Source organism: Microcebus murinus, chromosome 9 (genome assembly GCF_040939455.1).
Source record: "Microcebus murinus isolate Inina chromosome 9, M.murinus_Inina_mat1.0, whole genome shotgun sequence".
In the NCBI taxonomy this organism is placed as follows: Eukaryota; Metazoa; Chordata; class Mammalia; order Primates; family Cheirogaleidae; genus Microcebus; species Microcebus murinus.
This window is the reverse complement of record NC_134112.1, coordinates 61,555,034-61,576,494: the sequence shown is the minus strand read 5'-3', so window position 1 is coordinate 61,576,494 and position 21,461 is coordinate 61,555,034. Positions and strand designations below refer to the sequence as shown.

Genomic DNA, 21,461 nt, shown 5'->3' with positions numbered 1-21,461 from the left:
TGACTGCTTTGGGAAAAACATTCCCCAAACCATGTTTTCCTCTACACTCCACAACTAGCAACACAGAAGAGGACTTCTATGACCAAATGTGGGTTTTTTCTCCCTCACATCAAGCAGTGGACACCAGCTAGGTGTCCTCTGATTCAGTTCTGATACTGCATACCTGGGGATAGCATCAAATCCCACAGGGCGACGGCTCACGCCCCAGACACCAGTCACAAGTTGAGCTTCCAGAGCTTCTGACCCTCCAGCTTCAAGTTGGGGTTCCCATGACCCTTCCCTCTTTGGGTTCAATTAATTTGCTAGGGCGGCTCACAGACCCCAGGGAAACACTTACATTGGCAGATTTATTATAAAGCGAATTACAAAAGATACACATGAAGAGATGCGTAGGTTGAGGTAGGGGGCAAGTGGCGGGAGCTTCCATGCCCTCCCTGGGCGCGCCACCCTCCAGGAGCCTCCTTATGTTCAGCTCTCTGAACCTGGCCCTCTTCGGTTCTTACGGAAGCTTCATTATTACATAGGCATGATTGACAGCCATGTAGAAATGTGATCAGACAAAAAGCACATGGTCTAAACCCAGCAAGGCCTGTCTAGATTCTTCCTGGCCTCTCTGTGTGGCATTCCCTCCCTCCAGGGTATGAGGCAGGACCCTCTCCAGAATGAAGGTCTTTTGACCCACAATCAAATTAGAGTCCTGCCTTGGGCAGGTGAAGGGCGGACAGGAGAAGCTCAGAGAGAGAGGTTCTGTCTCCCGAGGCTGCTCCTGAGCCCTAAAGTGCCCCAACATTATAACAAGGACTACATCCTGAGTTGGGAGCTGTGGACAAAAACATATATATATCTCATAACACCACAGTGATGCTCAGCTAACCGGTCCTCATTTTATCCTTTAAACTACATTTTTCTGTTAAATTTGAGAACTGACCGTGCTGAACATGCTAGTTCCTGCTGTACTTATTCAGGGCATGCTGGCCACACCTCTCAGCTTTGATGGGATCACTCAGTGAAGGCAACGTGTCAGAAAAATAATTAGATGTAATTTTTACTTATAATAATTAGGTGTAATTATTTTTCTCACTATCTTTTTAAGACCACAGAAAAAGAAATCGTCAGGAAAAACCATTTTTCAGACAATCTGTATTAATTTTTGGTTCTGAGAGTTTAGTCCCCAAGCCTGGCTCATGTGGGCCAGATACAGTCCACGCTCCACGCAGACCGAGTAGAGTTCAGGGCAGGAAAAGGGCTTTGCATGGAACTGTGTTCAGTGGCAGAGCTGGGGGTTAAACCTGCGTGAGACCGGCTCATCATGCAGTCTCTGAACTTCAGCTTCCTGCTCTGTGGAAGGGTCCTTTCAGGTTGTGCCGTTACAGGGTGTGAGAAAGCGGACGCCTACACAGCTCTCAGGGCAGTGACGGCTGTTACTGTTGGCACAGCACAGTTATAAATAGAAAAACACTGGAAGCTTTTGAACTTCTATACAGCAGCATTACTGGGAGAACAGGCTAAGTTTCCCTAGGAAACTTCCAGAAAATATTATTTGAAAGTGGTTGAAGCAAAGAAAAGCTCTGGATTGTTGTGGCTTGTGGAACTGTGTTTATTTTAATGAAGGCAGACTCCTCCTTCCACATTTCAGAATCTTTCCAGAGTCTCCAGGAAATGGCCTGGCCCCAGGGGGTATATGGTTCCTAAGTGACTTGCTGTGAACTCCCAGCTGAAGTCCTCACCCTTGGACTTCAGATGGGAGTTGGGCGAGAGGGTGGCCCGTGAGACGTCAGCCTGTCTGCTGTGGACACAGGTCGTGATTGACCTGATGCTCCAGAGGGGAGGGAGCCTGTCTCCTCCCCTGGGCATCTGGCAGGGAGGAGCAAAGGCACACGGGATTCTTCTTTCCTTCAAACCTTTCCTCAGCAACAAGGGGCCACTTAGAGTGACCGGGCTCAGCTTTCCTCCTTGTCTGTTGTCTGCTCTTGAGGGGTTTGGGGACCACATACTGAGCCGTTGGCAGTAGGGGAAGAGGGACAAAAGGAAAGGCCTGTAATGCTGAGGGAATGGGGTCACAGGAGTGATTCTGAGGAGGCTCTCTGAGCAGCCTGTGGTGATGGCGCTGCGCTGGGAAGCAGGGCTCCTGGGCCACGTGCCTGTGCCCAGTGGGGGTTGCAGCGAGAGCCACCTGCCGGGTGGCCCTCCTGTGGGCACCCGCCCTGGGACAGCTTGTGGATGTGCATCTTCAGGCTGCCATTGCCAGCTACAACATGTGTGCTTGGGTTCTTTTTGAGTATCGTGTTTGAAGGTTAAAATGCATTTGGCACCCTTCTTAACGACAGACCAAAAAAGCATCTTGACTTGGTGTTACTGTGGTAACTGGAGTACCTTTTCCCTTCCTTTGGATGTCAGGGAAAATTTATGACTAGGTGAGAAGTCTCCTAAAATGACTGGGAATTGGGACTTAAGTTCTTTCCTGATTAATTACTGTTTATTCATCATGGCTGTGGAGATCAGAAGGGATTTAGTTTTTCATAGAAGTCTCAGGATAATCATATGAGGAATGAGGGTCTGTCATGAAAATAGATTTCACTATGTCCCTTAGGAGGAGGGGAATGGTTTGTTGTATAAAAGATGTGTTTGGGCATGTCCCCTAAGTATATGTGAATGTACACTTTGGGAATAATGGAAATTTAAAGTGTATCCATTTAAATTTCCTTTCTAAAAGACCTTTGTGCCAGAACTGGTAAAGAACAAAGCAAAGTTTAAAACTGCAGTTAATTTGTTTAAGTCACATTTGAAAGCAGTTCCTAATCGAGAGTGATTTCACAGGAGCTTTTCCTGCTTTTTTTCCCCTGGGTGAGACACAGATGTTCATCCCACCCCAGAGCCAGACAAGCAGAGTAGGGTCTGTGTGTCACAGCTAAACATGAAATGAAGCTAATTGACACCTTACCTTCTTGCTTATAATTCAGGAAGTAATGATCATGACTAGTTTAAATCAGTCTTTGGCCAGAAAGTTTAAAAAGTAAGCTGGATTTTGGGCAGGGAATGTAATTACTGCTCTCACCCTATGAAATTAGTCTATGTAGGTTAATTGATGGTTATTCCTTGGAGTGTGGCTGTGAGCCACCAAAGAGCCAGTAAGAAACCAGTGTGTCAAGAGGTGGCCCAATAGAAATCACCACCTCTGTGGATTTTTCCCTGTGCTGTCTCTAAGAAGTGGGCGGTCTCCCGGAAGTGTTCAGTCCTCAGGTGATGGTGGGAAAGACAGTATAGCCAAGAATAGACCTCACTGGGCTGTGAAACAAGAATTCTTCTGACCTATCAGTAGGCATTATTTTAATAAAAATTGCTGTGTTGAGAATGGAATAATCAAAGACAGTTTACTTTAAAAAAAAAAATAACAAAACTTGTTTCCAGTTGGAGGGCATTAAGTGCATTGGGATAAAAGTGAATGTGTACACAGGTGTGTGTGTCAGACTAAAGGCCTTAAGTGCAGTTGAAAATTTCTGAAGTGTGATGTGCAGCTTCTGTGTAGCAGCATAAAACCCACATTGCCCTTGTGCTGGGAACATCAGGAGAAGTGCTTTAAGGTGGAATAGCCAGGGGACAGTGCAGGGACTCTTAAGAACTGAGGGTCTAAGCCCAGGAGCTGAGTTTTAAAAAGAGATACTCTATTGCATATTTTTAATTTAATGTTTGAGTTGAAACTTGTTAGAATATGTGTGCAGGCCAGTGCCTGACCCCAGGAGGGGTCATGGAAGGCTCAGCCCACGGCTGTTTGTTTGGAATATGAGCTTGACTCTTTGTAGAAATGATCAGGTTTCCTGGAACTAAGTAATGAGTCTTAAGACTTTTAAAACATAAGGCTGGGCAAGGTGGCTGTAATCCCAGCACTTGGGGAAGCCAAGGCAGAAGGATTGCTTGAGGCCAGGAGTTCAAGACTGCCCTGAACACAAACACAGTGAGACCCCGTCTCTACAAAAAATAAAAAAAATTAGCTGGGTATGGTGGTGCGTGCCGGTAGTCTTAGCTACTTGGGAGACTGAAGCAGGAGGATCCCTTGAGCCCAGGAGTGTGAGGTTGCTGTGAGCTATGATGATGCCACTGCACTCTAGCCTGGGTGACAGTGTGAGACCTTGTCTCCAAAAAAAGAAAAAACAAAAAGCAAACAACTTTAACCAGCGTTTAATCTTAAAACATTATTCTAAGTTATAAAAAGTCTATTTTTTCCTTCTCTGTGATGAGGACCTTAGAAGGTGAACTCTCTAAGCACAGAGGCTTGATCTGTCTTATTTACTGCTAAGTCCTCAGTGCCTAGATTTGTGCCTGGCAAGGAATAGGTTCAGCAAAAGAAAAATTTTTTTAAGCCAGTCAAATTTAGCAGTTGTTGGTGGTATACCAACCAGCTTTAGTGACACTAATGTTAATATTAATAAGTTCTGATAACTCATTACCATTGGACCGGCCTATTCAGCAAGTGTTGAGAAACATTAACATATTTCTTCTCTTGGTGGAAGACTTTGTGAGCAGGAAGTAAGGTGACCCTGTGTTCCAGCAGGCAGGCCTGTCCTGGTGTAACGCCTGCTGTCCTGGCATCATTACTGACAGTACGCCCCCTTCATGCTCAAGCCTGCATGAAGCCTGCAGGATAAAGGCTTCCCCTGCCTCTCCCCCAGTCATACTGCAAAGATGGCATGTTCATGATTGTGTGCCCTAGAGGCAGAGCATGGTGACACAAAACACATAAAGACACTGCAAACTCACAAACCACAGGCCACACAAGTTATCAGAGGTTTTCGTGTTTTAATCATTCAATTTTAAATTTTAGCATATGGTACAAAAAGCAATGACATGATTGCTGTAACAGGTTCAAGTAATTTCCATTATAGTTCATCCCATTTATTCCGGTCATTAACCTTGAGCTACTAATTGAGATATTTGGTTTTTTTCTTGCATGCTTTAATACATTCTTTGGAAGTTATTTTATTGTATGCTTTGTATTCGTTTTTTTAAGAATAACTTAATTGAGATATAATTTACATACCATACAATTCACCCTTTAAAAAGTAAGCTGTTCAGTAGTAGTATATTTACAGAGTTGTACAACTGTTACCAATATCTAATTTTAAAACATTTTTGTTAACTCAGAATGTAACCCTGCATTTATTGCCAGTCGCTCTTCATCCTTTCTACCCCAGCCTCCAGCAACCATGAATCTATTTTCTGTTCCTATGGATTTGCATTTTGTGGACATTTCGTATAAATGGAATCATTCCATGTGGTCTTTTATGTCTGAGTTCTTTTACTTACGTAATGTTTTTAAGGCTCATCCATGTGGTAGCATGAATCAATACTCTATTTTTTATATGTATAGGTATACCACATTTTGTTTATCCATCTGTGAGATGATTGACATTTGGCTTGTTTCCACTTTTTGGCTCTTATGAATAATGCTGCTATGATCATTAATGTGCAAGTTTTGGTGTGGACATATTTTTTTTTTTCTTGAGACAAAGTCTCATTTTGTTGCCCGGGCTAGAGTACCATGGTGTTAGCCTAGCTCACAGCAACCTCAAACTCCTGGGCTCAAGCAATCTTACTGCCTCAGCCTCCCGAGTAGCTGGGACTACAGGCGTGTGCCATCATGCCCGGCTAATTTTTTCTATATATTTTTAGTTGTCCAATTAATTTCCTTCTATTTTTAGTAGAGACGGGGTCTCGCTCTTGCTCTTGCTCAGGCTGGCCTTGAACTCCTGACCTTGAGCAATCCTCCCACCTCAGCTTCCCAGAGTGCTAGGATTACAGGCATGAGCCACCACACCCAGCCGGACATATGTTTTAATTCTCTTGAATACACATATGTGATAGTCACACAAAAATTTTTAGTTTTGATGAAGTCCAATTTTATACTATTTCATTTTTTACTTGTGCTTTTGATACCACATCTAAGAAACATTGCCTGCTTCAAGGTCATGAAGATTTACTTTTCTAAGAATTTTATATTTTTAGCTCTTGAAGTTAGATTTGTGATCCATTTGGAGTTAATTTTTGTATGTGATATGAGGTATGGTTCATACATGTTTTGAGCTCAAATGTTTAGGAATTTGTCTACCTGCATAAGAATTTGTTTACAGTTCTTAAATTTTGTCTTGTGCTTTGTTCTGATATTTCGTGGTAGATTTGCTTTCTATGTGTACACTATTGAAATCTATCCTAATCTCTTTTATATCATGGTTTGCTTTATCAATACCAGTATTCCTGTAAATATGGTGCTAGGGCTTGCCTTGGTAGTCCTCCCAGATGTAATGTGAAATTTCATGGGCTTCTTTGTTTAATTTTGGAATATTATAATTTCATGGACAAAATAATATATTTTCCTTAACAAACCACTTAAAATAACATTCAAGAGAAATACAATGGAAGTACCTAACTTTTTTCCTTGGAAAGCCATCTCGTAGTCAGGGACAGGCAAACACAGCGGCTGTCACGCAGCGTTTACTGCAGGGCTGGAGCCCTCCCTCACCTCCCGCTTCCTGTCGATTTCCTTGGCTCTGTCAAGATGTTTCTCAAGGCAAAGGGGAAGCTCCAGGGTTCCTGGAAAACAGCACTCACGCAGAGTTACCCACCGGTATGCGGCTCTTATTTGCGTGCACATGTGACAGAGTTGATATTGAGATTGGCAGCTTGTAGGCACAGGGAGCGTGAAGTGGTATTCTGTATTCTTTAAGAAGGAAAGGCTGGAAATGGAACTTTTAAAATAAAAATTGTCACAAGTTTCTAACAATCTGTAAAAATTTGTTTTTGTGAAACATCTTTGTATATTTTCTTAAGAGAAAAAAATATCAAGGTAGAATTTCTTTGACTTGTTAGGGAGCTACCTTTACAGTAGGAGCAAATAGCAAAGTGTTTTTAAAATACATTTTACTCTCTTAATATGTGATTCTTATTTATTATTCTGAGTGGCAGGGGTGGAGGTAGCTGTATCTCTCGAGCAGCCTGTGCAGGGCTGGAGCTGTGGATGGACCGAGGCTCTCGCTTACTCTGAGCACTGAGCCCGCTCTTGCAGGCTGCTAAAGATGCATAGTTGGGCCTTGGGGTTTGTGTTTACATGACCTCATCAACTATTTACAGGACAGCATTACTTCTTACACTGAAATAAGGTTGTACATGTAATCATAAGATCTAGAACGAGTTTATCTTCCTGTTTTTACTTGGTGTTATAGAGTTTTTTCACTTATCTATGTAATCCACATTTGTGTCCTTTTTAGAGGCAATTCAGTGTTCTGTTAAATTGCAGTACTACTATGTGTTCAGTACCTGTTGGTGTTTAGGATTATCTTGTGTATTTTGCTGTTACAGACCACATCTTCCCACATACACTTTTTGTGTAGGATTACCTGGTCAAAAGTAGTTACATATTTTAGGCTGTTCTTCGCAAATGTTTTTATCAGCTTTATCACATGCCTAGTTATGTATAAATAAATAGTTTTTCATAGCCTCCCAACATTGTGTTGTTTTCATAACTGTTATTATGCAGTTGTTAAGCATCTGTGAGTGATAAACCTTATCTTTTCATGGAAGATTGTACTTAATTTGATGCCTGTTGATGGATCTTAGTTTAAAAATTCAGAAATAGGTTCCTTTGCTATTCTGAGCGGACAGTGCTTCTCAGCAGTTGCATTCATTTGCAAACCTGGAAGTGTTTACTCTAAGACAGATGAATGGCAAGAAAGTTCTCTCCCCTTCCCAGGGAACTTGTTTTAGCATGTCATGTGTGAGCTTGCTTTCTTTTTTTTTTTTTTTTTTTTTATTATGTGTGAGCTTTCTTAGTGTGCTTTTACTGTTGCTTGGGTGAAATCAACAGTTAGTCTAAATGAATATAGTCATATTACAGAAAATATGGATATTGCAAGAAACAACCTACTAACAAAGCTGGTGTTTTGGTTCACTTGCTTTCCATATTCATGGGCATTTTTAAAATCAGTCTTGTTTGTGATTGTCTGTAGAAAATAGTTTTTGGTTTTTTTTTTTCCTTTTTTTTTTTTTTGAGACAGAGTCTCACTTTATTGCCCAGGCTAAAGTGAGTGCCATGGCATCAGCCTAGCTCACAGCAACCTCAAACTCCTGGGCTCAAGCAATCCTGCTGCCTCAGCCTCCCGAGTAGCTAGGACTACAGGCATGCGCCACCATGCTCGGCTAATTTTTCTCTATATATATTAGTTGGCCAATTAATTTCTTTCTATTTATAGTAGAGACAGGGTCTCGCTTTTGCTCAGGCTGGTTTGGAACTCCTGACCTTGAGCAATCCACCCGCTTCGGCCTCCCAGAGTGCTAGGATTACAGGCGTGAGCCACCACGCCTGGCCTGTAGAAAATAGTTTTGACTGTACTACCATATGTTGTACCATATGATTTTCCCCCATATTATTGAGTGATATTAAATAATATTCATCAAATGGATATACCTTGGTTTTTTAAAAAACCACCATTATTGGGCAGTTGTAATTTGCAAGTATGTATAATTTTGCATTGAGCATATTTGGAGGGTAAAATGGGAATGCCATGGTTATCTCCTTGGGCTAGATTCCTAGTACTGGAATTTCTGGGTTAGAGGGATAAAACCAGTGATTGCTCAGACTTTGTCCCTCTGGAGACTATTTCCTTCCACAGGAGGTCCCTTCCTGCCCCCCTAAGATTGCAGGTCCACTTCCTCATAAGCACAGAGCTGAGCTCCAGTCTAGAGGCTAGAACCCTATTTTATACCCATCCCCTTCAGTTAGAAACTTTCTTAAAAGATGCTTTGTAGGGAATCCTGTGCATAGTGTGATTGCAACTCTTTAGACAAAGCATCCATATGAACGTACATGGAAAGAGCATAGTCAAAAGGAAAGAGCCATTGTGGGATAGGATAGGAGATCATTTTTCCTTTTGTTTTTGTGATTTTTCTGTAATGTTCTTTTAATTTTGTTGTGATTTTTAAAAGCAGAAGGTGTTTCTAAATTGACTTGAATAACTAGGTGAAACAACCAGGCCTCCTAAGAAGACCTTTGTGAGCACAGCATTAATTCTCAACTGAAAAATATTTAATATTTACCTTTTTAGTTCAATTATAGCAGGTGACAGGGGAGACAGAAATCGGCACTTGCAAGGTGTGCTGCGCAGGTGCTTGGACACAGCTACCCTCCCCTCTGAGACCTGGCTGCCTGTGGCTACAGGACTCCGAGGGTGGCTTGGGGCATGGGCGTGGTGCGGCCCATCCTCTGTCCTCTGGATGGCGCAGGTTGCACTTTGAGGGGCTCCCAAGGACGTCTCTCTATGGGCAGGGGTGGGATGTCCTGTGAAAATTTCAAACAGGCAGAGAAAATGAGTTATTCATAATGGAAGTTATCCTGACCTTTTAGCAATCAGTTTGACTTAAAAATAACTTTTGTGTGTGTTATTAAAAGGGCCATTCAGTTCCTAGGCCACTTATTAGCTTGTTAGTCATTCTATTATATCAGTCAAAGCTGCCTGTAACCCACAGCTAGCCTATTTTGAAAAGTATAATTTTAAAGTTTACAAATTAATGTCCTGGAATCTTAGATTTTATAAAAAACATGTAGACACGAATGTTGCTTGATTTGGGTTGGCCTCCAGTTGTCTGGTACAGCAGCCACTAGCTGCTTGTGCCTATTTAAATTTGTACAAAATGAACATTAAAACTTAAAACTCTTCAGTCACAATAGCTACATTTCTAGTGTCCACTGGCCACATTTTACTAGTGGCTGCCATATGGGACAGTGCAGATCTATAATACATCTCTGTTATCACAGAAAGTTCTCTTGGGGAACCTATGGCCTTGGAGCCACATGTGGCTTTCTGGATCCTTCATTGCAGCCTTTTGACTGAATCCAAATTTTAATAAAAGGTTTTGTTCTGTGAAGTTTGGATTTGGTTGAGGGGCTGCATTTGGGTATCTGGAGGTGGCCTTGAAGCTGCAGGTTCCCCAGTCCTGGAAGGAGTTCAAATGGTTATATATCTTACAGCTGTTTCTAAGCAAGTCTGCAGATTGCAACAGATCTCAAGCTGAAGTGTGAGAGTGGCTCTCTCAGCCTTTGGAAGTGAAAACATTCTGGACATCATTAAGCCCTATCTACGTCTGCCAGGCTTACTTGAAATATGACATGGGTATATTTAATGATTATTGCTTAGGGGTTATCGCTTAGGGGAATGCTGGCCTTTGTTGTGCCATAAAGCGTTGAGCAGGTAGGTTGTCTGCTTCATTGAAAAGAACCTGGCTGGGCCGACAATGGGAAATACAAATTTGGAGTTTTTTTGACATTGGCTTGTTTTTCCCCTGTAGGAGAACTGCGGCACATTACCAAGCTGAAGCCCTGGAGCCTCTTTGATGTACTTGTGGAAAAGTACGGCTGGCCCCATGAAGATGCTGCACAGTTTACAGATTTCCTGATCCCGATGTTAGAAATGGTTCCAGAAAAACGAGCATCAGCTGGCGAATGCCTTCGGCATCCTTGGTTGAATTCTTAGCATATTCTACCAATATAGCATTCTGAGCTAGCAAATGTTCCCAGTACATTGGACCTAAACGGTGACTCTCATTCTTTATCAGGATTACAAGTGAGCTGGCTTCATCCTCAGACCTTTATTTTGCTTTGAGGTACTGTTGTTTGACATTTTGCTTTTTGTGCACTGTGATCCTGGGGAAGGGTAGTCTTTTGTCTTCAGCTAAGTAGTTTACTGACCATTTTCTTCTGGAAACAATAACATGTCTCTAAGCATTGTTTCTTGTGTTGTGTGACATTCAAATATCATTTTTTTTGAACGAAAAATACTTTCCCGTTTGTGTTTTGGCAGGTTTTGTAACTATTTATGAAGAAATATTTTAGCTGAGTACTATATAATTTACAATCTTAAGAAATTATCAAGTTGGAACCAGGAAATAGCAAGGAAATGTACAATTTTATCTTCTGGCAAAGGGACATCATTCCTGTATTATAGTGTATGTAAATGCACCCTGTAAATGTTAATTTCCATTAAATATGGGATGGGGACTCAAATTTCAGAAAAGCTACCAAGTCTTGAGTGCTTTGTAGCCTATGTTGCATGTAGCAGACTTTAACTGCTCCAAGGAGTTGTGCAAACTTTTCATTCCATAACAGTCCTTTTACATTGGATTTTAAACAAAGTGGCTCTGGGTTACAAGATGTCATTCCCTTTATGGCACTTTAAAAGAAGAAAAGACATGCTTTTCATTCTAAAATATGTATTATAATTAAGCAGTCCCATTCGTACTTTTGCATATTTTTAAAAGTAATTTTAAAGAAAAAGTGATTTCCCTTTAAAAATGTGATGGCCCGGTACCATGTGGTGTTGCTTCCTCCAAGCGCTGTTAAGTTAAACTTTACGTAGATTAAATTGGACAAGAGAAACATGTTCAGTGTGTGGAATGAAAAAAATTATATATATTTTTGGAAAAGCATGATCGTGTTTGTATAAACACAAGGTATGGTATATAGTTTGCAATGCAGTGGGCAGAATACTCCTTAGCTCCAAGGTAACAGTGACCACATTCATTCCATGGGCAGCTTTATGTGTGGCTACGACAGACTTTTTACTAAGCTTTTGCATTGTCTTTCCATGAATTGAAGTTGAGAAAATGATTTTCCCTTTGCAGGTTGTACACAGTTTTGTTTATACATTTCCTTAAAATTGTAGAATCCAGGACACAAACCATAGTAGGCAATACAATTTTAGAATGTAATATATAGAGGTATATTTAGCCTCTTTTAGAAGTCAGTGGATTGAATGTCTTTTTATTTTAAATTTTACATTCATTAAGGTGCCTCGTTTTTGACTTTGTCCATTAACATTTATCCATATGCCTTTGCAATAACTAGATTGTGAAAAGCTAACAAGTGTTGTAACAATAATCCATTGTTTGAGGTGCTTGCAGTTGTCTTAAAAATTAAAGTGTTTTGGTTTTTTTTTCCAGACATTGCCTTGGTCATTGCCCTGTATTTGAACATTTGCTATCAGTGTAGTGTCTGTCACCAAAACTAAAGGAGGTACCAACATTCCTGTTGTAGCAAATGTAGTTGTGGAACATGCATTAAGGCTTATTATAAGGAAATCATTTATTGTTTTTTAAGGGCAGAAAGGATTTAGTAAAGATGCTACAGTAGCAATTCATTATCTGGAATTTCAGTGATATTTTTTTATCCATATTTCATCAAAAACATACTAATTGCATTTTGTTTGAGCATTGCAAATTTTCTTTTTTTTTAACAGCATTCACTGTGAGGGAACAAGACACATAATCCTTTTAGGAATTAGCATTATATCACATATCACTGAGGTAGAATGTACCATTCATTCATTTCATTATGAAACGTGCATGCTAAATTTTTTTAACGAGGCTATAGGTTACCATGTAGATTCTATGACAGATGGTGGCTGTACACCAGTGATACTATTCCATGATTTCCATAGGAAACATTCTTACAAAAACCACAGAGTACATTTATTTCTTCTCTAAGTGTCTAAAAATGTTTACGAGGGTAATAGTACACTTGAATGAAATGTCTAATTTTAGCTCATGTTGGAAAACAAACCAGATTAATTATGAATTTTTTAAAGTGTCCCTTATAAAACAACCTAACTAGTTTACAGTATAGAAACAATTGTTCTAGAAGGAATATACATTTGTATTAGGTATAGTATGGTTTTAGCAGATTCTTGGTGACTTGTTGGTAAAGAATGCATATAAGCTAAACGAGAGCCACTGGTTATGCTAAACATTATAACCAGCTCAGTGACTTTAGTTGAATGTCCTATCTTTTCCTTTCTCTAGTCCATGTGAAGTCTTCATGAAAAATGGATGATGTATGTGATTATAACAGATTCAGAGAAGTTGGCTGTCTGGAATTTGGCAGACAGAAAAAGTGGATATAAGAGCTTCAAAAAGGCATACGCTTTTTAGGTGAAAACTGATTTACTAACTTGCCTCTTCCTATACCTGGACCATACATAACTAGTTAACAGGATAAAGTAAGGACACTTTCCATTGGAGTAGAGAACTTCAGTTCACATCATTTCTTAGATTCCACATTTTTTCTCTTTTTAAAATAACTTTAATGAAATTTTGGAGGAGGACAGCATTTGAGAGTATATCCTTTATCAAAGAGTTAAAGATTTATATTGATTCTGCAGTTTAAACAAAAGCTTCTGTATATATATTTGTATAGTAGGCAAATTTAAAACGGGGGGGGAATTTAAAATGCTTATTAGCAGGATAGTTCTTTTAAAGAGGTGAATATTGATATTTCCCATGCTAGTTAACTTCATTCCATGTTTGAAACTATCACGGGATGAATGATATGAAGTCATTTCTTCTCATATAAATGTTTTTTTAGTGAATACCGTATGAGAGAATTTTGTTTGACAAGTAAAGGATGGCAGAGTTGACCTGGGTTCTTCTAAAACTTGAAGCTGATTAGGATTGAGCCCTTAAACGAGCTGTGTTTTAATGCTCCATTAGTTAATTTTCAAAAGAAAATGGAAATTAAAAGTACAAAACATGACTTAAATTACCACCACATCTCAGTCATTTTTAAGTCTGTTTACTTTTTTCTCTGATGCATAAAATTTGTATACTGTGCCAAATTATGTCAGGTAACTGGGTGATGAAGATGTGTTGATACACAGTGTTATTACTGTGGAATATAAATATACTTAATCCAAATCATTTTGAATAATAGGACATTTCACTTATATTCTAAAATGTACAAATTAGATACTCCTGTGTTTTAGGCAGACTACTCATATTTTTGAATAGGTAGTAAGTTACAATTTAAGTGTATCACATGTAATGCATTAGTGGTCTGGGTTTGTTCTGTATGATGTCAGATACTAAGTAAAGTTATACAGCATGACTTTTTAAATAATTTTCTATATGGCTCTTGCAAAAATGGCAAGAAAGAACCATTACAGGAACAACCCATTATTGCCTCCTGTTGCTAGCTACCATCTGAGGTAGTAGTCACTAAAGAAAACTGAAGGCTCCTTACAAATTATATTTGAAAACTATAACTTTTGTAGAAACACTTATGTAGACCCCAATCTTAGAAGTTGTACAGGACAATTTGATAAAACTGACATAATTGTGATTTATTAACATGAATTAAAATGCCCAACCAGTGCTTCAATGTGACAGTATATTTAAAATAAAAAAGAAATTAAATGTCATATACTGTACTACTTTCACAAAGATCACACAGTTTTGCAAAAGACTTGTCATATGTACAATGCTTATATATCAAATGAGAAAAGCTGTAAGCAATTATATACGCAAAAGAAATGCAGTATTTACAGTTTGTCAGGAGACATTAGAAATCATCTATACATTAAATTACATTTTGCTTGCAATTAACCAATAAAACAAAATGAGCCATGTCCACACCAAACTATAAAAATCTGTATTGCGTTTTTATACCTAAGATGCACTCACAGAACTGCTGACAGAAAAAAAAAAAAAAATGAAAATCCTCATCGTGCCAATACTTAGCTGTGTACTTAATGCATATGTATAAAATAATATAGAAAACATTCACTAAAGGAATTTAACTGCAACAATAAAATTTAAAGATCATGTAGCATCAAATCTACTGCCAGAAAAACTGCTGGAATGTTCACTTACAAAATAAAGATACCTAATACTGGCTTAACAGCACATTTTGAAAGGAATTTTAAAAAGCAAAAATGGGAAAAAATACAATGAAAGAGCACTGGTGTTTTTTTATACAAAGTTTCATGTACAAGCTTTAAAAAGTACCTTAACAGGTACATATGAAATATACAGTTTATCTTACAGAACATTTAAAAAAATGTTTTTGGAGTCCATTTTAATGCCACCCTGAACCATGGTAATTGTTCTGAAATGTTGGTGGCACCTGTGCTCTGTGAATTGGAATCTGTCCAGGCACTGGAGATGCCTGCTGAGGTCCTTGAACCCCATGTGGCAGGGCCACAGAGCCAGGATGAGGACAGAACCCTGAAGCAGTAGGTGTTGGAATACTGTTTAGTCCTTGGGGCTGGAGATGAGGACCTGCAACAGGTAATGGACAATGTGGCCCTGTTCCAGAAGGCTGGTGCTGGGGTCCCGGTCCCAAAGTGGTGTGATGTGTAGCTTGTGAGGGATACGGTGGTACAGCTGGATGAGCACTTGAAGGAAAAAGTGGAGGTCCTTGATGAGGTGGGTGGTGTAAGGCTTGACCCGATGTGGTGTGGTGCCCAGAAGCCAAAACACCGGAAGGTGGTGGCGGAGGGGGAGGTGGGGGTGCTGAATTTACAACATGCTGGTGTTGTGCTTGTAGACCTTGGAGTCCTGTGGAAGGATGGGGTGGGGGGTGGTGATGAGGGGCAGGACCAGGAGGGGGAGGAGGTGGTGGCAAATGGTGTCCAGCAGTTTGAGAATGAATATGTGACCCAGGAGTGACAGCATGAACAGGCCCCACTACATGTGCTACAGAGTGTTGCTGATGGGAAGTCGGCTGTTGTACAAGGTGTGGTCCTGGAGCAGGAGGAGGAGGAGGAGGGGGTGGGACAGCAGCAGAGGTTTGATGGTGAATAGTAGGGTTCTGAGAGGGCAAAAAATGCGCTGGAGTAACATGGTGTCCTGGAACTGTTTGCTGGCTTGTGGTGCCAGGAAGTGCTTGATTTGGTCCTGATGTAAACACAGTTTGTTGAGAAAGACTACCTTTGAGCTGATTATAATTTTGAAAGTTTGCAGAGGGCTGCTGGTTTTGATAATAAGACGAAGAGGAGGGAGGCGGAGGGGGTGGAGGGGGTGGGGCCGTGCTGTTCAGACTTTGTTGGTTAAACTGACTGTATGTTGTTGAAGATTGTCCTGAGGGTGTCTGTGTAAATAATGCTCCAGAAGTTGCCTGCTGAGTATTGGCTTGAAGGTTCTGTGTTGCTGGATAAAAGTTTCTCTGAGGCTCTCGCTGGGGTGTTCCAACTTGAGGTGACTGTGAATGGTGAGGCCTATAGGGAGATCCTAGCTGCTGTGAAGGAGGCTTTGGTGACAGATAACCATGCTGTACAGGTGTGTGGGGCGTAGATGACTTTGGAGGATTTTCTACGTGAGGTGATGGAGGACAGTGCAGCTTGGCTGGTGCAGAAGGCAGCTTCTGTGAAAGTTGCTCAGATGAATTGCGAACATGTGGCTGAGGAGGATGATTCTTTGAAAGTGCTTGGGGGTTATTTGATAGCTGTTTTTGTTGGAGCTCTGGTTTTAGGTGGACACTGTTCTCAGCTTCTGATACAATGACTGTTGCCTCCCAATGGGAATCTGGTTTTGTGAGTATTTTCCCATGTGCTTGCGCAGGAAGTACAGGTCCTGGTGAACCAGGCTATGAAAAGAAAACAAGTCATACAAATAAATTTATGTTTATATAAACTTAAACATTTTGTGTACCTTGAGGTTTATTCTTCTAACCCCAAGTAATTTCTTGGTGATATTTAATGGTATTTCCTGTATAGGTTTGAAGTCAGTTATAGAGGCTTGGGATGTTGAAAGGTCAGTTTTTTTTAATAGTTCAAACAAGTTCTCATAGTGAGCTTAAAATAAAAATAATCCAAGTTACATCTAGCATCAAAAAAAAAATCTCAGATTCCTCATCTGTAGTTTCCAGTGATATGCATGCCATATCAAATTATCACATCTTCATGAGCCAGGATGGAGATATCATTCCCTTAAATCAATGTCACCTGACTTTCTGTTTCTGGACAATTAACTGGCTGGTTCATGAAAAGGCTACCAGTTTCCTAGACACCACTAGAATAGTGGTGGAACTTTAGGAGAAAATAAACTCTTAAAGTATGCTTAGAAAACTTATATGTTTATACACAACAGTTCATTGAAGAGAGAATGAAAAAGTAATAAATAAAGTAGTAAATACAATTGAGTATGTTTAACAGATTAAAGTGTTCAGAAATCACAAACTGATACTTGACATAGCAGAAAACTCTGTCTGCATATTACAATCAGCTTTTCTGAACAGGCACATCCAAAGGTCAATGTTATTATTACCTTGCTCATTTTTGAAGGGCTTTTACAGGTATTTTGAGAAGTATCCGGGGATGGACATTCACTTGTAGTCATGGGTTCTGGATTTTCAGGATCATGGTCTGTAATGCAGAAGGAATGTATAGTAAATGTAAAATTACATGAGAAACACTGTCTTTTATTAACACCACAATGCAATGCAGATTCAACTGACTTATTATAAAGGCTCTCTTTTTTCTGATGTAGAAAGGGGTTTAAAACAGTAACCATGATAGGTCATCTGCTTACTGACCTTCCATAAGTTCACTGAATGAAGGGACTGGGCCCTTAGCTTGCAACTGGGGAATGTGATTTGAATGAGATGAAGGTGAAGACTGAATATGACTCGGTGAACATGAGACACATGGTGATTCTCCCCCTAGAGATGAAGCAGAGCAGACCCAAAGAGAACATTAGAGCTGCAAAGAACGGGGATGCAGAGTGATTAACTGACTGTACTTTTCGGTGAAGGAACAAGGTCACTTACCACCATCTTTATCTTTTCGGTGATCACTGAGAAGTAAAGCTCTCTGATAACTCCTTTCTCTCACTTGTTCCACAGAAGTTGAGGCAGTCCTTTAAAACAAAATCACATCATCCTCAACTCAAACTGCCAGCTAGATTTATTTTTTTGTCCCTTGATGGTCAACATGTCCTCTCAGCCCAAGGCTTTTGCTCTAGTAGGAAAATACTTTGGTGTTAAACTTTGAAAATAGCTAATCTTATTTTGCAAACTCCCCAAACTGAGATTTTCATCTTTATCACCATTTATCTGAAGAACTCAATCAGTCTCAATTTCTTTGTCTCCAGCAATTTCTTGTTGAAAAGAAGGAGGAGTTGAAGATAGTACCTTAACAGAATGTCACTTCAGATTACCAGAGGTACCAAAACATGCCCCTAACAAATTGCTTTGGGTCAGGCTTGTAAGCTGACCCAAGGAAGGGGACACCAAGGAGCAAAGTGAATGTGGCCTCTTTACCTTTGCCAAGACCCATTCCTTCTATGGAAACAATACACCTGGTGGTTCTTTCAAAGTAACTGGTAGTGTTATAAAGAAATTTTGCAGGATGGCTTAATCCTGATAGAAGTTCTTTGGAGAGGAAATTTGCATGAAAAATGTGAATAAATTATCAAGGAATAAACACAATGGACCTTTAACAACACAGGCAATATACAGCTGGTTTAAAACCCTATTACCAAAAAGGATCTTTTAAAATTATGACCACAAACCACTATCTGCTTAAGCCTTAGAAGAAGAACAGCAAAGAAGAATAGTTCATTAACAAAAGCTTGTTCTTTCCAGAGTAGCAAACTTCAAAACAGGCTTACCATTGAACTTCTGGTTCATTCTTCTCACTGGCAGTAGCTTCCTTAACAGGACAGTTATTGCTGGTTTCTTCAGAAGTAGCATTATAAACTGTAGCTGGTGTTGGTAACGGTAGGCTAGCAGTGTTTTCTACCTGCTCCCCATTTTCACTACTGTTGGCACACCCATCACCATTGCTGCTCAAGTTTCCACTTGCATGAGGTGATACACTAACCAGTGGAAAGTTTTCTGTCTTAGAGCCACTTTTCCTAGCTTCACGTTGTCTCTTACGGTATTCTAACAGAGATACCTTAAGCAAGAAAGATAAGACAAAACAAATCTTTTATCCTTGTTTTTATGTCAGAACCAATCCATTCTTTTTTTATAAAGAGAATTACTATATTTACATAAAGAGAATTAATATAAAATAATTCAATTCTGAACAAATAATAATTAACAATTATCAAATGCCTACTATATGCCAGGCATTGTACTTAGATGATTTACATACATTATCTCATTTAATCCTCACAACAACCCTATGAAATAGGTATATTATCATCCCCATTTTACAGATGAGGAAATTGAGTAACTCACTCACTCAAGGTCACACAGCTGGTGAGTGTTGGAGCCGGGATTCGAACCTAGGTCTTACTTGAAAGCCCGTGCTCTTTCCACTATACTACATTGCTTCCCACAAAGTTGCCAACTGGACTCTGTTACAAAAATTAAAAGCACACATCACTAAAATTCTTTGACTTGCAAAGCAATAAGCCTACTAACAAAATAAGTACTACAGTTTCTCCCATCCTTCTGAAATAAGGCATTCTAAATGTTTCAGTATGTCTGCTAATGGTGGTAAATCAGGGAATTCATTTAATAAATAATAGTTATATAGTAGTATATTACTTTCCAAAACTCTCTTATACCCATGGCCTAAATATTGTAGATATTATGGATTAGGGAAAAGGCATTCCTTCTATGTAAGACTGCCTATTCTCTGTAAAATAAAGGTAATAACAAATATTATTCAAGTCTGATTTTTGAATTGGGGAGTGCTTATTTTGAAAAGTTACTCATTTGGTGAGTAAACTCTTGAGGTTTCTGTCTCTGAAACCATCCTCCTTACAAGGATTTCCCACATTACTAGAATTTTTTACTTTTCTGTAAACATTTCTAATTAAGTGAGCATTACAAAAGGTTTAAAAATACACATATAAAAATTTTAACTTGAATAAATTAAGGAATGCCTTATATAATACATATAACTACCAATTACCCTCAGTAATATGAAAAAAAAATATTAAAAGGACTATAAATTGTTAAATTTGTAACCTTTTTCTTTTGTGGTGGATTCTGGGGTGTGCAACTCCCGTCGATCAAATTGTCATTAACAGTCCGTCCGAAACCAGATACAAGCCCATCTTCGGAAGTACAAAACACAGTTGTTTCCATAAACATGCCTCTAGTATCATCCTGCATCAGGCACTTTGACTCACTTATTCGGAAGCCTCCTCCAACCTCCAACTGATGCGAGGGTGTCAGATCCCTCAAGTTGGAGTTCACTGAGAAGTTAACGCCTGTTCTGTCAGGACTCTTTACCCAGGAAGAATATATTGTGCCCCGTCCAGAGTGAGTCGAGTCCAGTTGGCTATTAGGCTCAGTCCTGTCATGTGCAGGCGTTTCCATGGTTTTATGTAAGGCAGTTGGCTCGACTGCATCGAGTCCCAGTTGAAGATCTGACCCAGGTTCCTTTTCTCCAGGGCACTGCCTGCTGACTTCAGTCCTACTTCTAGGGCTGGTATAACCAATAGTCTTTATTTCTTGCAGACCCAGTTCGGTTAAATTGGAATTTCTAAAAGGCCCCAATGTTAACACAGTTGACGATCTGTCATATGCCTGTTTAAAGAATTTTTTAAAAAAAATTACACAAATAATCATGTCTTGAGATTATTTATTTCAAAATCCTACCAGTAATTTAAGCAAAATAATGGTAATAGCAAAAAATCACCAATTCACCCCCTTTCTGATAACTTCTTACCTCTTGACTGTAAGTGCGTCTCTTTATTTCTGGAGAACTTTCTGGGGAAGAAATATTCTATATAAAAGAAATAATCAGAATTGAAAATTAAAATATATAACTAAATCCATAATAGTTATAGAAACGAAAACAAAATGAGAAACTACTACATAGACTCTGGTTTTAGACTTTCTTTCTTATTTTATTTCCACTCCTCAAATAAGATATTAGCAAGATATTAGCTTTGAGGTCAGTTCAATACACACCCAGTCTCTTGTGTATATCAAGATGAAAGTTAACCTCATATTAGTAAAAATAAAAGCATTTAAATTCATATAAAAGCATGTTCCCAATTTTGTTCTGCTATCTTGAAAACTTACTTTCTACTCTTACTCAGCACACTTATTTGAAAGATGGGGGGGGCTCTTAAACCCTACCCACAAGGATTGACATTTTTTTTCTCATTTAATATCTTACCTCAAAGTGCATGGTATTTCCTGGTGTACCAGGAGTTACTGGGGTAACTGGTGAATATATGGGTTTATAACCATTTCTACAAGTTTCATCATCTGATTTTATCCGTGGAGGAGTGGCAAATGATGGATCCATAGGAGTAATATCTGTGTGAGTTGGTGTAGCATACGGTGAAGGAGTAGGTGTGGAGGTTTCTGAGTAAACAGAATCTAGCAAGTGATAAAGTCTTCGTTTTTTTAGTGGTGTAGTTAAATCTGTTGGTGAAATAATAATCTGTAAGAAATTGTACTGCTGGTAGTTGCTACAATATATATTACATTCTGGGAAAGATAAAATATTAACAATTAGTAATTATGATTACTTTCACCCCAAAACTAAATTTCAGGGTTTCAAAAATGGTACTAACATAAAGCAATCTCTCCACCCCAAAATTAGTTAATTTCATGATTAGCAAGCATCATCTTGCCTAAAGGTTTATAGGCCTTCGGGTATCAAAGAAATCTTACAAGTAGTATGTTACTTTAACTGATTTTTTTTTAAAAAGTCCTTTTGAATCTGTTTAAAAAG

The 21,461-nt window shown here is 39.3% G+C and overlaps 2 protein-coding genes across 25 annotated transcripts in view; one reads left to right on the top strand and one right to left on the bottom strand.

Moving 5' to 3' along the window:
- The window catches only part of SRPK2 (SRSF protein kinase 2), a 239,700-nt gene extending 228,643 nt beyond the window's left edge, over window positions 1-11,057 (top strand). For all 17 annotated transcript variants that reach the window (XM_012746806.3, XM_012746822.3, XM_076006514.1 and 14 more), the window contains one exon: window positions 10,333-11,057. In XM_012746806.3, coding sequence (XP_012602260.2) covers window positions 10,333-10,517 — 185 coding nt within the window. In that variant the 3' untranslated portion in view covers window positions 10,518-11,057. The remainder of the gene's footprint in view (window positions 1-10,332) is intronic.
- The window catches only part of KMT2E (lysine methyltransferase 2E (inactive)), a 109,301-nt gene continuing 95,615 nt past the window's right edge, over window positions 7,776-21,461 (bottom strand). For 6 of the 8 annotated variants that reach the window (XM_012746734.2, XM_076006506.1, XM_076006504.1 and 3 more), the window contains 8 exons: window positions 20,898-21,148; window positions 20,442-20,498; window positions 19,736-20,299; window positions 18,424-18,710; window positions 17,582-17,670; window positions 17,348-17,473; window positions 17,080-17,177; window positions 14,131-16,399 (listed from right to left, as the gene is read on the bottom strand). In XM_012746734.2, the coding sequence (XP_012602188.1) occupies window positions 14,891-16,399; window positions 17,080-17,177; window positions 17,348-17,473; window positions 17,582-17,670; window positions 18,424-18,710; window positions 19,736-20,299; window positions 20,442-20,498; window positions 20,898-21,148 (2,981 nt within the window). In that variant the 3' untranslated portion in view covers window positions 14,131-14,890. Of the gene's footprint in view, window positions 9,326-14,130; window positions 16,400-17,079; window positions 17,178-17,347; window positions 17,474-17,581; window positions 17,671-18,423; window positions 18,711-19,735; window positions 20,300-20,441; window positions 20,499-20,897; window positions 21,149-21,461 lie in introns of those variants that run through there. The other 2 variants (XM_076006508.1, XM_012746745.2) reach the window with 2 other exon arrangements.